Source organism: Dipteris shenzhenensis, chromosome 16, assembly GCF_047967505.1.
Source record: "Dipteris shenzhenensis isolate YYH24624 ecotype China chromosome 16, Dip_SZ_1.0, whole genome shotgun sequence".
In the NCBI taxonomy this organism is placed as follows: domain Eukaryota; kingdom Viridiplantae; phylum Streptophyta; class Polypodiopsida; order Gleicheniales; family Dipteridaceae; genus Dipteris; species Dipteris shenzhenensis.
This window is the reverse complement of record NC_141611.1, coordinates 21191970-21210459: the sequence shown is the minus strand read 5'-3', so window position 1 is coordinate 21210459 and position 18490 is coordinate 21191970. Positions and strand designations below refer to the sequence as shown.

Sequence of the window (18490 nt, the reverse complement as noted above, 5' to 3'; positions counted from 1 at the left end):
AGCAACTTGCCCTCGCTAGTGTCCTGATGAAAGTCTCGAGCTCGTCTATGTAGAGGCCAAACAAGGTTAATGATAATGGACAACCTTGTTTGACCCCAATAGTGCCCACAATCTCCTCTGTCCACCTTGCACCCTTTTGAAACCAGCTTGAGACTTTCTCCTAGGGTGCGATGATTGCCAAAATGATCTCATGACCATACCCCAGCTCCTGTAAACATCTGGTGAGGGGAGCATGTCAAATGCTTTGAGGGAATCCACATAACAGCAATAAATCCCATGTCTCCATGCTTTAGCCTCCTCAATGACACCTTTGAGTGTGAGGATGTGATCTAGAGTCATGTGATCAGCCCAGAAGCATGCCTATTCCTTGGTCTTGAGTCCCTGGCACTCTGCAAACCGGCTAACCTCTATGTTGAGCACGGATGCACAGACCTTGGACATGACATGTCCAATCATAATGCTCGTGTAGTTTCTCGGGCTCATGGGATCCCACGCCTTGTGAATGGGAGTGAATTTGTTAAGGGTCCAAGTGTGAGGGAAACTACCAAACCACTTTGTTAAAAAGCTTTGATACGATCAGGGTCATAGTAATTAGTTCATATGGAATGAATTCAGTACATTTGGCCATGATGAAGCTTCAAAGCTGCGTGTTTGAACACCTCCGGTTGTGAAAAGTATGCAAGCAGTATGTCACAGAATGTTTATTAACACCTCGTTCTGACGAACGAAAGCCTGCTTCTTTCAGCAGACCAAACAATCGTACTCATGTGTAGTCTCTGCCTCACTCGACAGGTGATGCTTAGTCTTAAATCTGATTGACGGCGTAAGGCCTTGCACTCATCATTGTACCAACTATTGCAAGGTACTGAGCTAAGAGGCAACAAGCAAATGAAATGGGTGGGGTGTGTAGGATGGCCTCATGGAGAGAGCGGCGGCTCAATCCTAGAGTGATCTATCATCGATAGACGTAGAGTGGAAAGGCGCGTGGAGTCAAATGAAAGGCTATGATCAAAGTGAACGTCGTGATATGTACTGTGTGTGGGTGACGTCGTAGTGTGCATTGTAAGACGGGGGATGGATATACTAACAGAGAGATAGGTATGATTTGCTCTGTGAGGTGGTGGCAAGACAGAGAAAAATCAGCTATATGTGGGGTGAAGGCAAGGGATACCTTGAGAAAGTCAACTAAGATGGTGGGGAAACAAGTAAACCACCCGAGGAGGGCCATTGATCAAACCATTATGAATGACAAGATCATGTATCTTGCCCCATGTCGAAGAAGGCATGCCCTTTGATGCAACTAGGGCTCGCTTGTCGGCCAAAACTTGGGACATCCTTTCCTCATCTAAATCAATAAGATAAGAGTCATTGCAAAAATCCAAAAGTGATACTTGATGTGCCCGTCCTTGTGTTGAAGTCCCCAACAAGGGGAACTTTCATGTGGCTCAAGAAATCCATGATGTCTGGGTAAAGGGCTGCGTATGGTGCAGTCTCAGCCTACTGGAGTAGATCTCATGCAAAGTGTGAGGTCTCGGGGGAAAGTAACATGGTGTCGGATCCAAATCCACAAAATCTAGCATGTGTGACATGCCTCTCGACAGAGATCGCCTCGATGAGAGATGATCTATATAGTACTGCCACTCCTGATCGATGCACTCCACCTGTTTCCTGAGTCTTATCCCGGTATGCTTTCTCCCACGTGTACTCTCTAAGGAAAGGTAAAGGGCATTCTTCTAGGAAATGCTACAGGTTATTAAGAAGAGATTTCAGCAGCATGGTATTCAGAAGAGGAACTCCAAGCTGAGATTACCAATTAACTGCCAATGGTATTCAGAAGAGGAATTCCAAGCTGAGATTATCAATTAACTGGCACATGAAGAATGTCTTTCATGTGAACACGAAGAGATATTGAAGAGATACTACAGGCATTTTTTGAACATTCAGCATCAAGAGCAACTGGATTGAAGTTCTCATTCAGAAGAATTGTATACTATCAAGAGAAGAGTGCTTGTAGCAGATTATAAAGAGGCGATGCAAATGCAGAAGTAAAAGAGGTAGATAAGAGGCTGCTCTCAAGTGGGTCTTGTCCTACGTGCCAGGCTCCTCTATCCCATGCTCCAAGTCTCCAAGTGTGGAAGCCACGAAGCTGGTCGCGTCCTCCATGGCAGTGGAGAGCATGCGAGGGACCCCTCGGACTCTGATGTTAGAACCTTGCTGGCCCTCTGATGCTGCTTTTGGATGGTGGCAGAAACAATGGCCTTTGCAGGCTTCTGTTTCACGATGTCTACCCATCTGGTACTCTCTACAATAGCCGACTGCATGGTGCCTATCTGAGCCTCTACTGCTGCACGCTACTTGGGGCTGTCGCTACAGCTGCCACCTCCCTATGGAGCTGCAATATCTCGTGACCAAGGCTGTGTACAAGGAAGAAGAGGGAAGAGAGAGAGAGAGAGAGAAAGAAAGAAAGAAAGAAAGTTTATTAAAGTCTTCGGGAGACCGTGAAGGTCTATGAGACTAAAGATAACTGATACAATGAGCATAACGGTGGCGGTCTCAAAACGGAGCCAACCGTTTCTACAAAAAAGAGGTTATGAAGGACGGTGTATCTAGTCTTGATACAAAAAATATGTGTCTACCTCCAGATGATACAAAAAAGAAGGGGGGGGGCACCAAAAATGGGGCAGAGGGGGGAGATACAATATATATGTGCAGGTGGTGATCGTCAGAGACCAATCATAGAGGGGCCGTCAAATGGGAGGCCGGAAAAAACCCTGCAATAGATGATTGGCCTCTGATGTCACGCGGCCTAGTCGAGCTCGGTCGTCGGGGGCGGCGGGTGGCCCTGTGGATGAGGGCAACGGTAACCCCGGTGGGGCGGGCAGAGAGCAAAGACGAGATGTCATGGATCCGGATGTGTGAGTCTGTCCGCTGGCGCAGCTGTCGTGGCTCTGGCTCTCGCTCACGTCTGCGTCGTCAACTAGACTGAGGAGAGGTATCCTGTGACTGGAAGAAATCAGTGATGGGCCTCTGGGTGTCCTCACGCTATGTGTGTTGCGCATGTCGCCGTGCTCGGAGAGAGGTATCTCGATGGCAAGTCATCTCATGTAAGAAAGCGGCTAGGCATCGCTGATCTGGGAACTGCAGCATGTGTGGGAGGAGGCCGAATCCGTCGTGGAAGAGGCAGTGGTACCGGCCTCGAATGGCACAAGAGGGCCACCTTTGCCCACTTGCAGGAGATCGAGTCGCAAAGTGGGCAAAGGTGGCCCTCTTGTGGGATACCCTCTGTGCGTCTGCTCTCGATCCGTAATCAGTGTGACAAAACCCTAAACTGACTGAGGGAGATCCAGAGCACATGTGGTAGATGAAGCTGTGTGTAACCCGGAGGTGTGATGAAGCCCTCCTGTGAGATCTGGAGGCAGTGTCGGCGGTAGAAGTCGAGCTTCACAGGAAGCTCGGAGTGAAGAAACCATGTCCGCCAAGCGTGGAGCTGGAGCAGATCCGCTCGAATGAGCCGGTTGACGTCCTGGTCAGTGGGGGAGGGGGGAGATGGTGGAGCGTCGAGGCTGTATTGAAAAGGAGGCAACCGGTCTAAGTCGAGGCCCAGTCGGGTGAACCAACTGGAAAGACGACTATACCAGCATTGCTGGTCCGTTGATCCCATCAACAGATAAGGCCATAGAGGAGGATAGGGCTAGCCAAGGTAGGCGGAGGCGACCGTCGGCGGAGGAGCTGAAATCCCTGACTCTATGGAGATAAGTGATAGCCTGGAAAGCCGCATCAAGCTGTAGGGGTGAGGCGCCGAACTCTGCTAGAATGATCTGGTGTGGTACCGATGGTTTGCTGCGGATCATCCGAGCAAACATCAGTATCTGTAGGCACTCGACTCGAGCCCACTCTGTGATTGAAAGGTCGGCTCCCCACCACGGGCTACCGTACATGCCTGCTGGGCAGACCAAAGAATCAAAAAGGAGAGACTTGGTCCGCGGGTCCTGGAAGTGGGAGTGGTAGCACTGTCGCTCCAACCTGGCAAGAGCGGCGTAGCCCCGGCTGATCCTGGCCTGCATGGCCGGGCGCATCGTGAAGATCGGACCTGAGAAGACAACGCCCAAGTATGTGTAAGAGTCAACTATCTCAACAGGGTTGCTGGCGAAGAGGAACTGCTCTCGGTGCATAGCGGGTTTGGAAGTGTTGAAGATCATCACCTTGGTTTTCCCAAGGTTGACCTTCAAGTCATGTGTATCACAGAAGACCTGAAGTCCATCCAGGTGTCGCTGAAGACCAGTAGCAGAAGAGGATAGTATTACTACATCGTCTGCGTATAGGAGAATCTGGATGACAGCCTCCGCAAGAGAGCAGCCTGCACCTTCGAGCGAGAGAGAGAGAGAGAGAGAGAGAGAGAGAGTTCCACAAGCTTTGGAGCCACCACAATGAACACAACAACCACAGAATGAGAGATTTGCCAAATATCTTCTTGGTATCTGAGCAATCCATCACTTAAATGGAGAGGATGATGTGGCCGCAAGCATTTCTTCCAAAGTGGCTGTTTTACAGCAGTAAATGATGTAGACTGCAGCTACAGACTCATCAATTGACGGATTATAATTCTCTCTCTCTCTCTCTCTCTCTCTCTCTCTCCAGTAGAAGGAGAGATTCAGCCACCTTTCAAGGATGATTCTGAACATACTCAAAGAGCAAATGAAGACTCTCCAAGCACAAGAGGAAAAGAAGTCATGCAAAGTATTAGAGTTCAAAACAGAGAATGAAAACTCAAGAAGGATATGGCTGCTTTACAAGCTACTAGCACTCGGAATTCTCCCAACAATAAACTTAATGGAAGGCAAAAATGTTGGACTGGAGAGGTAATCAAGAAGGGCACATCAGGCCCAAAAAAGGAGTTCATCATCTCTGATGCCCAAGAGGAGGAGAAGAGAGAGAATAGTAAAACCTTAGATGTCCTTGTTAGAGACCTAGTAGTGGGTGATGCTTCGATGGCAAATGCAACAGCATTGACACTAAGACGGGTGAGGCATCATGGAGAGTGGGCAAGGCCGATGCACCGACCAGGCCTATGGTAGTGAGATTGTGGACAGTGGTAGATAGGTCCACCTTCATGAGTATGAGGGCAACATTGATGGGGACCAGGACATATTTGGATTATGACATCATGCTTTTGTAGAAAGAGCATCAAAGAGAGGGGAGGGTCCGAGTTGATGGTAGCGAGGCAAGAGGGAAAATGGGTGCATACAGAGATGGCAAAGTAACTATATGCGAGAAGAAAGAGATAGAAAAGGGAGGGGTACAGATAGCGCATGATAGTGTCAGGCCTATGAGACAAGGACACAGAGTTGTGTGGAATTGCAAATGGCAACCTTTGGTCTGACCCCAAGGGGTTCTCAAAGACTTAATTGGCAAAGATGTGGTCTTCTACATCGAAACACACGAGTAATTCCCACAGTGCCAGGATACACTTGGGAGTTGGCTCACATGAGGGAGATGAAGAGAGAGAGAGTGGGATACAAGGCTCTAGGGCAAACCTGTCCTTTTACAGATCGCACTGGAGAGCGCTCATATCTATGATGTGGAAGGAGGAACACATACGACACATGTGGATATGAGTTCAATCACTCCATCCACTACCAATTTTCATTGTTTTGTGCTACTTTCTTTTCGATACATCATCCTATGCACATTGAGGGGACCACAGAGAGTCACAGCCTATATGAGATGAGAAATCATGATTTCACGGAGTTCTCCAAGCAGGGAGAGATCCTTGTTCTAGGTGACTTTCTTTTTTTTTTCAAGAAAATTACTTCATTAAGTATGAATTAAAACTGCGAGAGCAAGCTCAAATGCGGGAGTACATCATGCAATGCATGAGGAAAAAACAGGTAAAAGTGAGTTAATAAAGAACCAAGGCAGAGGCTGAATTTGCCATCTCAACCCTGAAGGAAACTCAGAGAAGAAAGGAGATCCCCTCCAAACTCTGGAAAAAGTAACTCTCTTGGCAGTGGCTGCTCTGGAGGATTCCTACATGCTCGCCCAAATGGCCATCAGAGTGTGTATTGTGTCAATCCAAATATTGGCCATAGTCTGGGAAGGGTGAACCTGGATACCCTCCATCGCCTTTGTACACCCAGCTCTCCAAATATGCCAAGCTGCAATGCTAGCCAAAATCTCCCAAGACGTGTCTACTGAGGCATGAGCAGCTCTGAAAGGAGTGAGGGAAACATCCTGGAGGGAACAAGACTTCACTGAATGTCGCCGAAGAATGAAAGTTGGATCTGGATCATGTCCCTTAAAAAACACCTGTGGGCTAGTAAGAGATAACCAAGCCACTGAACCCCAGGTCATATAGAAAGGTGTTGTATGAAAGATGCTGAAAATCCTAGCAACACCTTTCCAGATTGTCCTCGCCTGTCTACACTCCCAAAGGCAATGTTGTATTGACTCAACTGCCATGTGACAACGAGGACAAGTAGGATCAGCCCCAAACCTAGATCTCCACAGGTCACTGCAATCCCTCCATGAATAGAAAGCCAAAAGAAAAGAGTGATCTTTCTATTCCTAAGGGATTTTCAGAGCCTACACCAAAAGTTCTTCCGCACAGCTGCGGAAATTTGAAAACTATCGCAATGTGACGCTCTGGAGGGCCTCCAACCTCTACTGTTGAGCTGAAATCTCCGGGCGTTTCTAACTGTATAGCGAAAGAAGGGAAAGCTCTTTTCTCGGTGCCCCTCATCAATCCATTCCCACTCCCCTGGGTCCCACTGCAAGAACCTAATAGGGGAACCACCATACAACCAGAGTCTCCAAGACCCCAGCGCAAGGAGAATAGGATCAGGGTCAAGATACCACTATGAAGCCATGCCCCACTCCATGAATCCTGCAATCCTTACAGGCTGAAATGCAACCTCTAAAAGAATATCATCGAAAGATCTAATAAGTTTGCCTCCCGACTAAACATCAAAGACAAGGGTATCCTCATGTGCATCCTACAATGCAATGACCTATAACGGAATGCCCGTCCCTGAGAACGCTCCCCACCAAGTGGACTCTATAAGCGGCATGTCATATGTGACAATCCACTCTAGCGGAATGGCTTCCTGTATTTGCTATATCCTGAGTGCACTCCCTCTGAGGTGGCCAATTGCTAAAAGTCTCTGATCCTTGGAAGTCTCATAAAGGCCTGCCAAGCGCCTACAGTAGAGGCAAGTCCCCTCTCCCATCTAGACCACTGCATATAATGTGACACTCCGAGTGGCTTGCCATGATGATCCAAAATCGAGTCATTCCACATGATTGGCTGCCTTTGAATCTCTTCACGAGAAGTGGGTGGAACTTTGTGAAGTGTGTTTCTGAAGCAGCCCCAAGCTTTCAAAATAGCAGCCATGAGAGGGGAAGGGGCAATTTGAGATGGATTGAAGTAAAGATGCATCTATTGTTGTCCAACCAATCTCCCCCATGAGAAGGGATGCAAGACTGAATGTTGCGTGAGAAAAAATCCTTCCAAGGCTTCTGTCCAGGCATCAATCCACGTACTACAAACTTGCAGAGCAAGGCCATGCACTTCAAGCTTGGGTCAATAATATTGAGACCCCCTTCTCCTGTGGGGAGAATGAGGGTCTCCCAAGCCACCCTGGTTACAACATCTGAGGTGCCATCTAAATCGCTCCATGGGAAGTTCCTGATAGGTCTCATGAGCTGAGCGATACAATCTCTAGATCTGCACTAACATGAGCAAACAAACCAAGGAGTGGCCAACAATACCTGGTTCACAACCACAACTCTGGATGCAAGGTCAAGTCTGGCTGACTTGTTCTGAATCCAAGTGAACCCTTTGTCAATCCCCCAGACTAGAGTGTCCTCATCACTAATCCAAAAGCCATTGGATTTGTTCCAATTAATATGTGCACCTGCCGCAATGCAAAACAAATCCAATGATGTCCTGAATGAATTCAGTGTTTGTGGAGTGGCATCCAAAAAAATAGTCGTGTCATCTGCCAACTCGCTGTCTAAGAGCTCATCCTCCTGCCTCAGAGGAAGCCTGAGCTCTACGATTCCAACTTGAGCTCTAATGTAATAGCTCATAGCCTTAGCCATAAAAAGGAATAAAAAGAAGGGCTTAGGGGGCAACGAATTGATCTGGTAATCTCAAACCTGTCTCCCCTGACTCCACCAATAAGAACCTGGCTGTGGGCTGATCTATAGAGGGCTGACACCCCTCCGATCTAAGAAGCCAAAGCGAGTAAGTGTGCCCTCCAAAAAGCCCCAGTCTACCTGTTATAAGCTTTTTCAAAGAAGGGAGACAGAAAAATCAGTGGCAACCTGCAAGACAGCCTCTGGATGTGTCTGAAGAACTCCGCCTGAGTCAACAAACTGTGAGACACTCTCCCTACTATGTCTGGGGCCAAGAGTAGAGAAGAACTGCTTGTTGACCTACCTCCCTTCTATGTCCAAAATGACACTCTGGCATGAAAGGCATACTATGCTCTCTGATCTAAAAGTGACTGCTGCTGAGCCCTTGCTGCAGCAAGGCGCTCGTGAATCCAAGCATCTGTAGGCCTCTTCTGCTCCTCCCTCTGGAGGGCAGCCAACTGCTGGCGGATACCTTTCTCACGCCTGAGGATCTCACCCCTTGTGATACGAGCAACTGAAAGATAAAAGTCACTGATAACAAAGAGGGCTACGGCTAAGACTGAAGGAGAAAGCTGCCCATCCTGCAAATGAGATACCCAAGTCCTCAACATTGTCTCTGTAAGGCCCTCCTCTGCATAGAAAGAATATGGAATCCTAACACTGACAGAGCGGCGCCTCACATGGGGATCTGAGACCATCAAAACCACTGAAAAATTATCCAAAGTGGACACCCCAGCTACAATGTAAACAGTACCACCTCTGTCAAGAGCCCAATCATCCACATAAAATCTGTCAATCCGTGCATGTATAGGCATCTACAATCTCTTGTTCGACCAAGAAAACATGAGAATGTGGCTAAGCCTGAAAAGCATCATCATGCCAAGCATCCCTGCCGCTGTACTGAAAAAGGAAGGCATCCCACGCTGCTCTCTCTAGGGAGTGAAGGCCACCTTCCCTACCACCCCTTTTGTCTGAGGGAATTTCAACCATGTTGAAATCACCCCCTATAATCCAAGCATCTGCAATATGTGACCAAGAGAGCAATTCCTTCCAAAAAAGAACACGATCCCCTCTAGAATTGGGTGCATAAAGGTTTAAGAGACCAACCTTATGCCCATCAATCAAAAGTGTAATCCACTGAGCTCTGGAAGGGACTATGATCCCGTGTCCAATCACCAAGGGGAGTATAGAAGAAGAAACAGAAATGCAAGTACCTCCCCTGGTGCCCAAGGCGGGTGACCAAAAAGTGTGGCCTAAAAGAAGCTTACCCGACTTGGAACAATCCTTGGCATCCAATTTGTGTTTATGAATCATCAAAATGTTCATGGGACCCCCAGTAACACCTGGATGAAGTTGGTTACGAATCAGCTGCCTGCAGCGACAATGAGGTACACCCCCGAGGCCTTGAACGTTCCAACTGATAATCCTCATCTGCGAGAGGAGGAGGCCGGATGGAAGATCCTACCCGACCTGGTAGCGAAGAAAGCCCTCTCCTGCGAAAAATTCCTCCTATCAGGAGGAGGGAAGTCAACTAGGGAAAGTAGGAGGGAAGTCAACTAGGGAAAGCACCGCTCCCCCCCTACTGAGGGGGAAACTCTATCTTGGAAGATATGCTCCCCAAGCGTGGAGAGTACAAACTCCTCCTCTGTCTCAAACTCAGCCAAGTCTGCTAGAATTGAAAATGAATTTAAGTACCTCTGGCGCAAGAGTGCGAAGGAGTACCTCTGGCGCAAGAGTGCGAAGGAGCCCTACGGAAGGAGTGAAACCAATAAACCCCTTACCTCTGTCAGGTCTAGGTAGACGTGGCAACATCTGCATGACCTCAGCCACAATTCTGTCACTATCCTCAAGTAAAGCACAGGCCTCTGTAGAAAAGTGCTCCCTAGATGAGCGCTCCTACATCTGAATAGGGTCAAGAGCAGTCTCATCTGCACATGGAACCAGGACAGGGATGTCTCCTATCTGAAGAGACGGGTCCGCGGCCCCGTCAATGGTAGCCTGAGGTACTGGCTCACCAACTCTGAGAGGCATCGGGACAATCGAAGCAAGACATGCCGACTATCCTGTCCGCGCTGTAGAAGTATCAGGACGAGAGGCTGCAGTGCGTGAGGCAGTAGGAACTGGTCCTGAAGAAGGTCCAGGTCAGGTGAAGCTATGAGGCGCACCCATGGATCTTTCGTTTTCCTAAGGCAATCTCTAGCAAAGAGCTCAAGGGTCCTGCAAATCCTACACTGATCTTGTCTCCCTGCAATCTCAACTCTCTGTCTGAAGAAGGAGCCATCTGGACGCTGAAGCATAATGTGGTCATCCGAGATGTTAGGGTCAGAGACAATGACCCTAACACGCAGTACCCCATCAGACTCGACTACCTCTATTGCTGAAGTAGGCATCTCAGGGAGAGGGGGGATCTCAGTAACCACTCCAAAGGCGGCTCCAATGGAATGTAACAATCGATGGTACATCTGAGGAAGGCCTGGAAATCCGATGAAGAGTGACGTCGTCCGACTGTCTTCCTCAACAAGATCAAACCCCAGTGAAAAAGGGATCAGAAAAATCCTCCTAGAGCCCAATGCTAGCAGACTAGCCTAAAGCACTGTACGTGCTACCTTCGAGGAGTCAAAAACAATTTGGAAGAAACCTCACCTAAGTAGACGAACATCTGAGAGGTGCCCTGCGAGGTCTCTAGGTAGAGCGGCGAGCATCCGGTCCTTGGCCTATAACCTGTAAGGGTGGGACCCATGGATGCAAGCAAAGAGCGAAGTCGAGCTCTCATGCTATGTATCTTTTTTGAGTTATTGCAACTCGTCTTTTGAGAGAATGATGGTTTTTGCCGCCGGTGGAAGCGGGCGAGGATTGGCTGAAGGTAGAGCCATCGTCAATCAGGGTGGAAAGGCCGACGCGAACACGAAAAGGTTCCTTCTGCACTAAGCTGCTCGGGAGAGGAGGGGCTGAGGAGGAGGGGGAGGATGAGGAAGAGGATGAGGAGGAGGGAGGAGGCGGAGAAGGGGTAGGCAGAGAGAAGGGAGGAGTAGAGGGGGAAGGGTAGAGGGGCTGGGCGAGGGTAGAAGAGGCGCGGGAGGGGGGGAGGTAGAGGAGGCGGGGAGGAGGGTAGAGGAGGTGGGGGGTAGGGAGGACTGAGAAGCGGGTAGAGGAGGCGGGGGGGGGGGGCGGGGGGTGAGGGTAGAGGAGGCGTTGGAAGGGCTGAGGCGGGGGGAGGGAGGGAAGAGGTAGGGGTAGAGGAGGCGGGGGAGAGGGCTGAGGCAGGGGGTAGGGAGCGGGGCTGAGAGGGAGGAGATGTAGGGGAGCAGCTGAGAGGGAGGGAAGGGCTGAGGTGGGGGGTAGAGGAGGCGGGGTAGGGAGTGGCTGGGAGGGAGGCGGCCGGGGGAGAGGGAGGGGAGGTCGGGAGGGAGACGGGCTGAGAGGGCGAAGAGGGAGGGGCAGCAAGGGAGGAGGAGGGGGCTGAGAGAGAGGAGAGGCTGGAGGGGCAGTCGTGTGGGGAGGAGCAGCAGCTCCGCTCAAAAGTTTTTTTGAAAAAACTGTTCTAGGTGACTTCAATGCATGCATGGGAGTTATACAGGTGGGTCTACTGGATTTTGGATCGGATCCTCTCAGGGTACCAAAGATGGACCCAGCAAAGCTTAGGATAGTGAGGTACTCAGAGGATGGACCACATGTGATAAGGTATGGACAGCACTTGCTCAAGATGGGGACAGTAGACGACTTGATTATATAGAACGGTCTTTAGAGATGGCCACTAATTGATGGGCTTCCTAGCCTTTGTGTCGCAAATACATGACTTTACTGTCTCCTCCCTTCCACTTGGCACTGACCACTCATATCTAGCATTTAGCATCTCGACCAGCACGCCAACCACAAGGAGGGATCCTCCTGGCCTACCCATGTTCAAACGTACTTTGACTATGCCCTTGATGCAGTTTACGTGAGCCACTTGTCTCGTGAGAAACCGACCTCCTTTGGAGATATACAGGCCTTGCCCTTGCCTCAAACATTCTTGTATTAGTAGTTCAAGATGCCGCCATCAGATCATTACCTATGACTCGATCTGCAGCACACCCCCTAGCTAGGAAAATGTCTCAGAACCCATGGTTTGATGATGAGTACAGAGAGATGACATCTCACCTCATACAAGAGCGAGCTTTGGGACATTTGACGACAATCGAAGCGGATTTCACATTGCCTGACACGTCGTAAGAGGTCAGTTTCCTCTTGCATAGGATGGATGAGGTGATCCAACTATTGTATGGGGACTTCTCTCTATGGGGAAGCCCTATCCCCATCACAGATCCAAAGTGACTGGCACATTTATGCGATCGCTCTACGATGACCCATACATGCACCACGTGATATGTCCTCTCTACACAGGCCCACCACATCCATCTTGTTCACAGCACAAAATGTGCGAGTTGCACTATGTCGGCTCTATAGCCGAAGAGCCCAGAACCATGAAGGGTTGCCAACTCAGCATTTTGCACATGGACAGAAGTCTTGGCCCCGATCTTAGTAGAAATGTTTAATCATGCTATATGCCAGGGCTTCCCCCCTTCCTAGAGTACCATCGCCGTGTTGCTAATACACAAAGTAGGGGAGCCCATGGACATTGGGAACTACCACACCCTCGTGATTGGTCACACATTGGCTAAGATTGACCTATCAGTGAGAGAGAGAGAGAGAGAGAGAGAGAGAGAGAGAGAGAGAGAGAGAGAGAGAGAGGGATTAGCTAGCGCAAAGACAACAGTGGGCTTTGATACGCAAAGACAACAGTGGGCTTTGATACAGGCTAGGTTTTGGAGGCAACATTCTACTCTTGGTTACATTTTCATTCTAGGGGCCATCATCGGGAAGGCGAGATCGAGATCCCAGAAAGTCTACACTTGCTTTGTAGACTTTCAAAAGGTCTTTGACACAGTCCCATGATCCTTGCATGATTAGGAGAATTCAAGAGATGCAAATCCGAGGAGATATGATTTGGGGGTGACGAGTCTATATGAGTCAATCGGAGGGAGAGTACGAGTCCCTGGAGACCTATCAAGGTGGATTGAGAGCACAACCAGAGTGAAGCAATAATGCCCCCTCTCACCAACACTCTTTGGGCTCTACATCAAGATCACGACCTTCATTGATCGCTTGGAAGGCGATTGGTCATTGCTTGTTGATTTGATGATACAGATACTATTGTACGTAGATGACATAGTCCTCATATCCTCTTTAGCAGTAGGCCTACAAAGACACCTAGAGGCCTTAGAGGTATTTTGCAGGGAGAGAGTCTTGATAGTCAACCTTGGCAAGACCACAGTTTGATTTTCAACTCCTCACAAGCAACACTTTATCGGCACGCTCCACTTTCCTAGGGGAGCTGATGGAGATTGTGCAGTCGTACACCTATATAAGGGTAGTCTTCACGAAACTAATTTTCATGATAATGCATGCATCTAGGGCACGGCTTATATGAGGTCAAGGAGCTCTGGCTTGGCCAGAGCGACAGTGCTTTCAAGCACACTTCTAGGACCCCCCGACAAAGGGTGGTTGTTTTATGCACTAGTGAGACGGACAGCCGTGTATGCAGCACCCATCGGGGTAAGTGATCTCTTGATGATTGACTGGTGGAGATTTGAGAGGCTATGATAGGATCAGCACATCTTGTCCAGGCGTTGAATAACTAAGCACTGAGATTTTCAATACCCCTGGCTCTCCCTGCTTTCTTGTGTGTGATTTCTTGCAATATAATAAAAGATTTATAGGAGGAGAAAATATCAGGCCTAAAGTGGTGGTGACCAAGTCCCACTGCTTCAACATAGAGTCCCACTGCTTCACCTCTAACCTGTTAGAATTGTTTAAGATGGACTTAGCAGGCTCTTGGGGTATGCTGTTGGACCCATTGTGGACATTGAAAGCTCGACAATGCTTTTCACAAGGGCTCCTTGAATTCAGGCAAAGATACCTAAATTTGCATGAACTATGAAGAGTAAGCGTCTAATGCCTCTGTTACTAGAAAAAACCTCATCATTCTTGGGGATTGATCCAGCTTTCATCATCTTTTGGAGGATTTCTTTAATCCACCGTTGTGTCCAGGAGAGGAATGGGGATGATTTCTTTCCAATGTCTTGAGAGAAAGTTAGTCAAATTAACTTTATAGTGTGGATTCGCCTGCAGTTAGACTCCTCTTTTCCTGTGAATCAGCCAGCCTGCTGTTGTATAGATGACCTTGGAAGCTTAATATACTTTATCAGCAGGTTTTGTTTTACTCTGAGCATTCTTCATGGTACCACTCATTCTGAAGTTGATGTTTGCTTTTGTGGAGAGGGTGGCTTGAGGCATTCTGTCGCATAGAAGTTATTCCAGCTTAGAGAGAGAGAGAGGTCTTTAGAACTCAATAGCAATGTTGTGTTTTGTAACTGCAGGAAGAACTTCTCTTGGAGCATTTCCAACAGCTGATTCTATTTGTTAAAACACGAGCAGGTAAGTCTGGTGCAGGATCCTTTCATGGGTTGTAGCACATGTTGCACTGCTGTTTCTTTCAGATGAGGGTAGTTCATGGGTCAATTGAGTTTGTGCACTTTTGAATTCTGACAAACATTTTGCAGGAGAAGAAGCTGGCTCAAGTAGTGGACAACCAATAAAGGTTGATGAAGTTGAACCTTTGGTGAAAGATTTTGCTGTCCGCTGGAAAGAGGCTATTAAATTGATGCATAAAGACGTGATAACCTCTTTCAGTAATTTCTTATGCGGAATGGAGATCTTAAGAGCTGCATTGACTCAGCTGCTCTTGTACTACACTCGACTATCAGACTGCATCAAAAGAGTAGAGGGAGGAGTGGCACTCAATAAGGACTTGGTGTCAATCTCCTCCATCATGTATGAGATCAAGAATTATTCTAGAACTTTTTAACTTGGCATGGCCAAAGTTTGGGTGATAGCACCTTTTTAGATTTAGGTTTTACTAAAATTGATTGATTGAATTACAGTCTGTATTGGAGCTGTTAAGCATATTTTCATTAGAGATGCAAGAGGATCTGCGGTAACTGGACAACAAAGTGCCAGCTTAAGAAGAGGAACTCTGTAAAACGCATATCTTGTATTTGAGCATTTTCTTTGTCTGAATGATCAAAATGACAATAAAACCCACATTTGCAGGAGAGGCAGTGGAGGCCATGTTAACAAAATTTCAAAGACGATATGATATGACAATGTCCTAAACTTCTTTACCACAGCACATACCTCGAAATGCTGAACAGCATTTTTTGAGCAGCCACAGATCTGATTTGATGTATCCTACCCTTCTTTGTGCAAGGGACTATGATATTGTATATATTCGAACAAATGCATGAGACTTGGTTGAGTTAAATTATTTTTTAGGGTATTGCTGTCATTATGTCAATTCCTGATATTTGTAGGGCCAAGCAGCATTGACCTAGAAAAGGAAGTCCTACTAGGGCTTATTTAGTCATTGAAGTCTCAAGCCTCAATCCCCAACTTATGGAGGACTTCAAAAATCTCCACACGAATGTTGTGATCCAAAACAAGGTAAATTGGGGCTGATGAAGACATTGCTACCTCTAATTGTGTTTCTAGGTGATACAATACTCTAGCCCCAATCTAAAACAAGGATAGAAATAGTCTCTCATGAGAGAAGTTTGGGATATAATGAGGTCTCCCAAACTTTCGAAAGGCTTGAACAAAATCAAAGATCCATCAAAACCATTCCATCTTGAATTCACAGATTTGACATACCATAAACGTAGCAAAATTGAGAAGCTTTCACCCCTTTTCATGAAGGAATGGAAATGTGTCTAGGAGCTTTTAAAAGGCATACATATAACTCTAGAAAGTCTTAGTAGTTGAACATGGCATTCTAAAAGGGCAGGTGAATATCATTCCTTCATGACTTTGTAAGGGTAAGGTTGCTTCGTTGTGAAGAGACTTGTGTGGGAAGGTAGTGCAGGCCTCATAAGCACTTGCTTATCTGATCTTCTTGCTTTTTTGAGTGGAAGTTGGCTGTGCCACTCTTCTTTGGATGCAAGATAGCTCACTACAAGACAAATTTGGAATAGAGCCACATTGCTTGCCACAAGAGGGCGATTTTGAAATCTAGGGGGGTCTTGAGGGACCCTTGTTGAGCCTACATAGGGCCATGTGTTCAATTAGGAAGGTGTGAAGTATAGAGGGCACCATACCTTCGCACTCCTCTAGCACTCCCTCTTCATTTGCCATGTGCTATTCCATGGGCAAAGTCAATTATACATTTGATACCATTGTTTTTGCCTCCTAGCCATGAACTTATATGGCAGTCACTATTCATCACTTGAGCCATGCCACGTCCTATTATATGGGCAAAGTCATTATGGCTTTGATACCACTATTGAGCCCAAGTAGGGCCACATTTCAATCGAGGGAAGCGTTGAGTATAGGGGCTCCCACTTCTTTACCTCTTGGCCACACACGCCTCTAGGATCCAAGCAAAAGGCGAGTGGGACACTAGTGGAGGATATCGCCCTTCTTTATGTTCGAGTCTCTCTATTTGCCCAATTTGCATATGGGGTTAACTATTATCATCCACCGCACATGTTCAATGTACCATTGTTGAGGGCATTGCCTCCATTTTTCAATTAGTCCATTAGATCAATTAAGTTACCCAAGGAGGTGGAATAACTATGTCCCAACAATCCCAATCTTGAAGAATAAACCTGTCAAGAAAACACTCCTTATACAGAGGAGTTGTGATGAGAGGAGGGAGGGACGAGGGGGTGAGGGGGGCGCGGGGGGGAGGGATTGTAGTTTTTTCTTAAAACACTTAAATTGTAGCAGTAGCTACATGGACAGCCTTGCAAAGGAGGAAGAAATTAACAAAAGGGAACCATTATGCTATCTTGCCAGTAAAGGGCCAACCTTTAGTTTTGCTTGTAGATAAGCCCTCGTTTTAGCAGCCCACTGAATGTTGTCACATAAATAACCAATAAAATGAAGCACATTTTGCACCAAGACCGTAGTTGCCTTGCCAACACAATGATGATCAAGGATGGTGAGCTAGATCAAGGAAGGTGCAAAAGAGTGCCACTCTTTGTCCGTAAAGCCAAGAAGAGTCAAATTGCAGGAAGGATATCTAGTAGCCTAAGCAATTGAGAAAAGGAGCACATGTGAGATCAAAGCCAAGGTCTTAGGGTATAGGTCATGTACAAGTGAAACAAACTTTGTTCTCTTATTGATTTCTTATTGTTCATAACATGCCTTTGGAATACTTGTTGCATGCATACAAATGTCGTGATGTTTGAATGCAAATATTTTAATTAATTCCTTGCGTGGATGTGATTATTCATTTCCTTGTTGAACTGTTTGAATATTGCATGGGTCCAATTCATAGAAAGCTACACTTACATCATTAGAATTATATATGATTTCTTCTTTCTTACTCTCCATTGAAATGTCAATTCACACATACTTGATTTAATTCTGATGATGTAAGTGTAGCACATGCTAACATTTTGCGCATGTTGATAGGACAAAGATAAGACAGTTTATATTTTGTACATGCTCATAAGGGGGTAGAAAAAAGGTTGTATGTGAGAATCTACATGCTCAAATTTTACATGTCACAATCTCTAGTTGATTTAGAGTGATCAATGATTTTCCTTAAAATATTTCTCCAATGTCCATGGCCATATGAAATGATTTTGAAAATTCTTATCTACAAATGAACATATCTTACTTATGGGCATGTATCTTAATAAGGAAACAAGATGGAATCTATATTGATATGGCATAGTATAGCAGTACAACCATCAAAGACACATTGGCAAAGAGAGAGAGAGAGAGAGAGAGAGAGATGCTATACACACACATGTAGCACATACACACATACATGTAGCTAATTGTATATTACATTAAAATGAGAGAAATGCATATCCATGGAGGTGATTGGAGTTTTTCCCTTAGTACAAATTGACCTAGTCCATGTAGGACATGTGCACTATCCAATTCCATTTATCTGCTCCAAAACCCCCTTTGGAATTGCATTAGATGACTTGAAAACCTCCTTTGGAATTGCACTAGATGACTTGAAAACTTTCAAAATGTTATAAAACTTTCAATGATGAAAACTTGAAAAGTTAGAGCATGTATGTGTGCCTAGATACATCTTTGACTATGTAAGTAGAATAGTGGGATATACATATTTTCACTCACTATAACATAACATACGACATTGTTATCACTTTCTTAGCTGCAGTATTAGTTGATTATGAAAAACTCAAGGTGTTGTCCAAATAGTTGAACTTTCATGAGGGAAAGTGGTTTGGTAAAGATACCTACAGCTTTTTTGTGTCAAAACATGGACAAGCTC

The 18490-nt window shown here is 46.7% G+C and overlaps 1 protein-coding gene across 2 annotated transcripts in view; it reads left to right on the top strand.

Annotated features, from left to right (window-relative positions):
* POK (Vps52 / Sac2 family) overlaps positions 1 to 15462 on the top strand; it is a 140480-nt gene extending 125018 nt beyond the window's left edge. Inside the window, exons 19-20 of one of the 2 annotated variants that reach the window (XM_087387184.1) lie at positions 14556 to 14613; positions 14739 to 15462. In XM_087387184.1, coding sequence (XP_087243310.1) covers positions 14556 to 14613; positions 14739 to 15043 — 363 coding nt within the window. In that variant the 3' untranslated portion in view covers positions 15044 to 15462. The remainder of the gene's footprint in view (positions 1 to 14555; positions 14614 to 14738) is intronic. The other variant, XM_087387183.1, reaches the window with a different exon arrangement.
* Positions 15463 to 18490: the final 3028 nt, after the last annotated feature.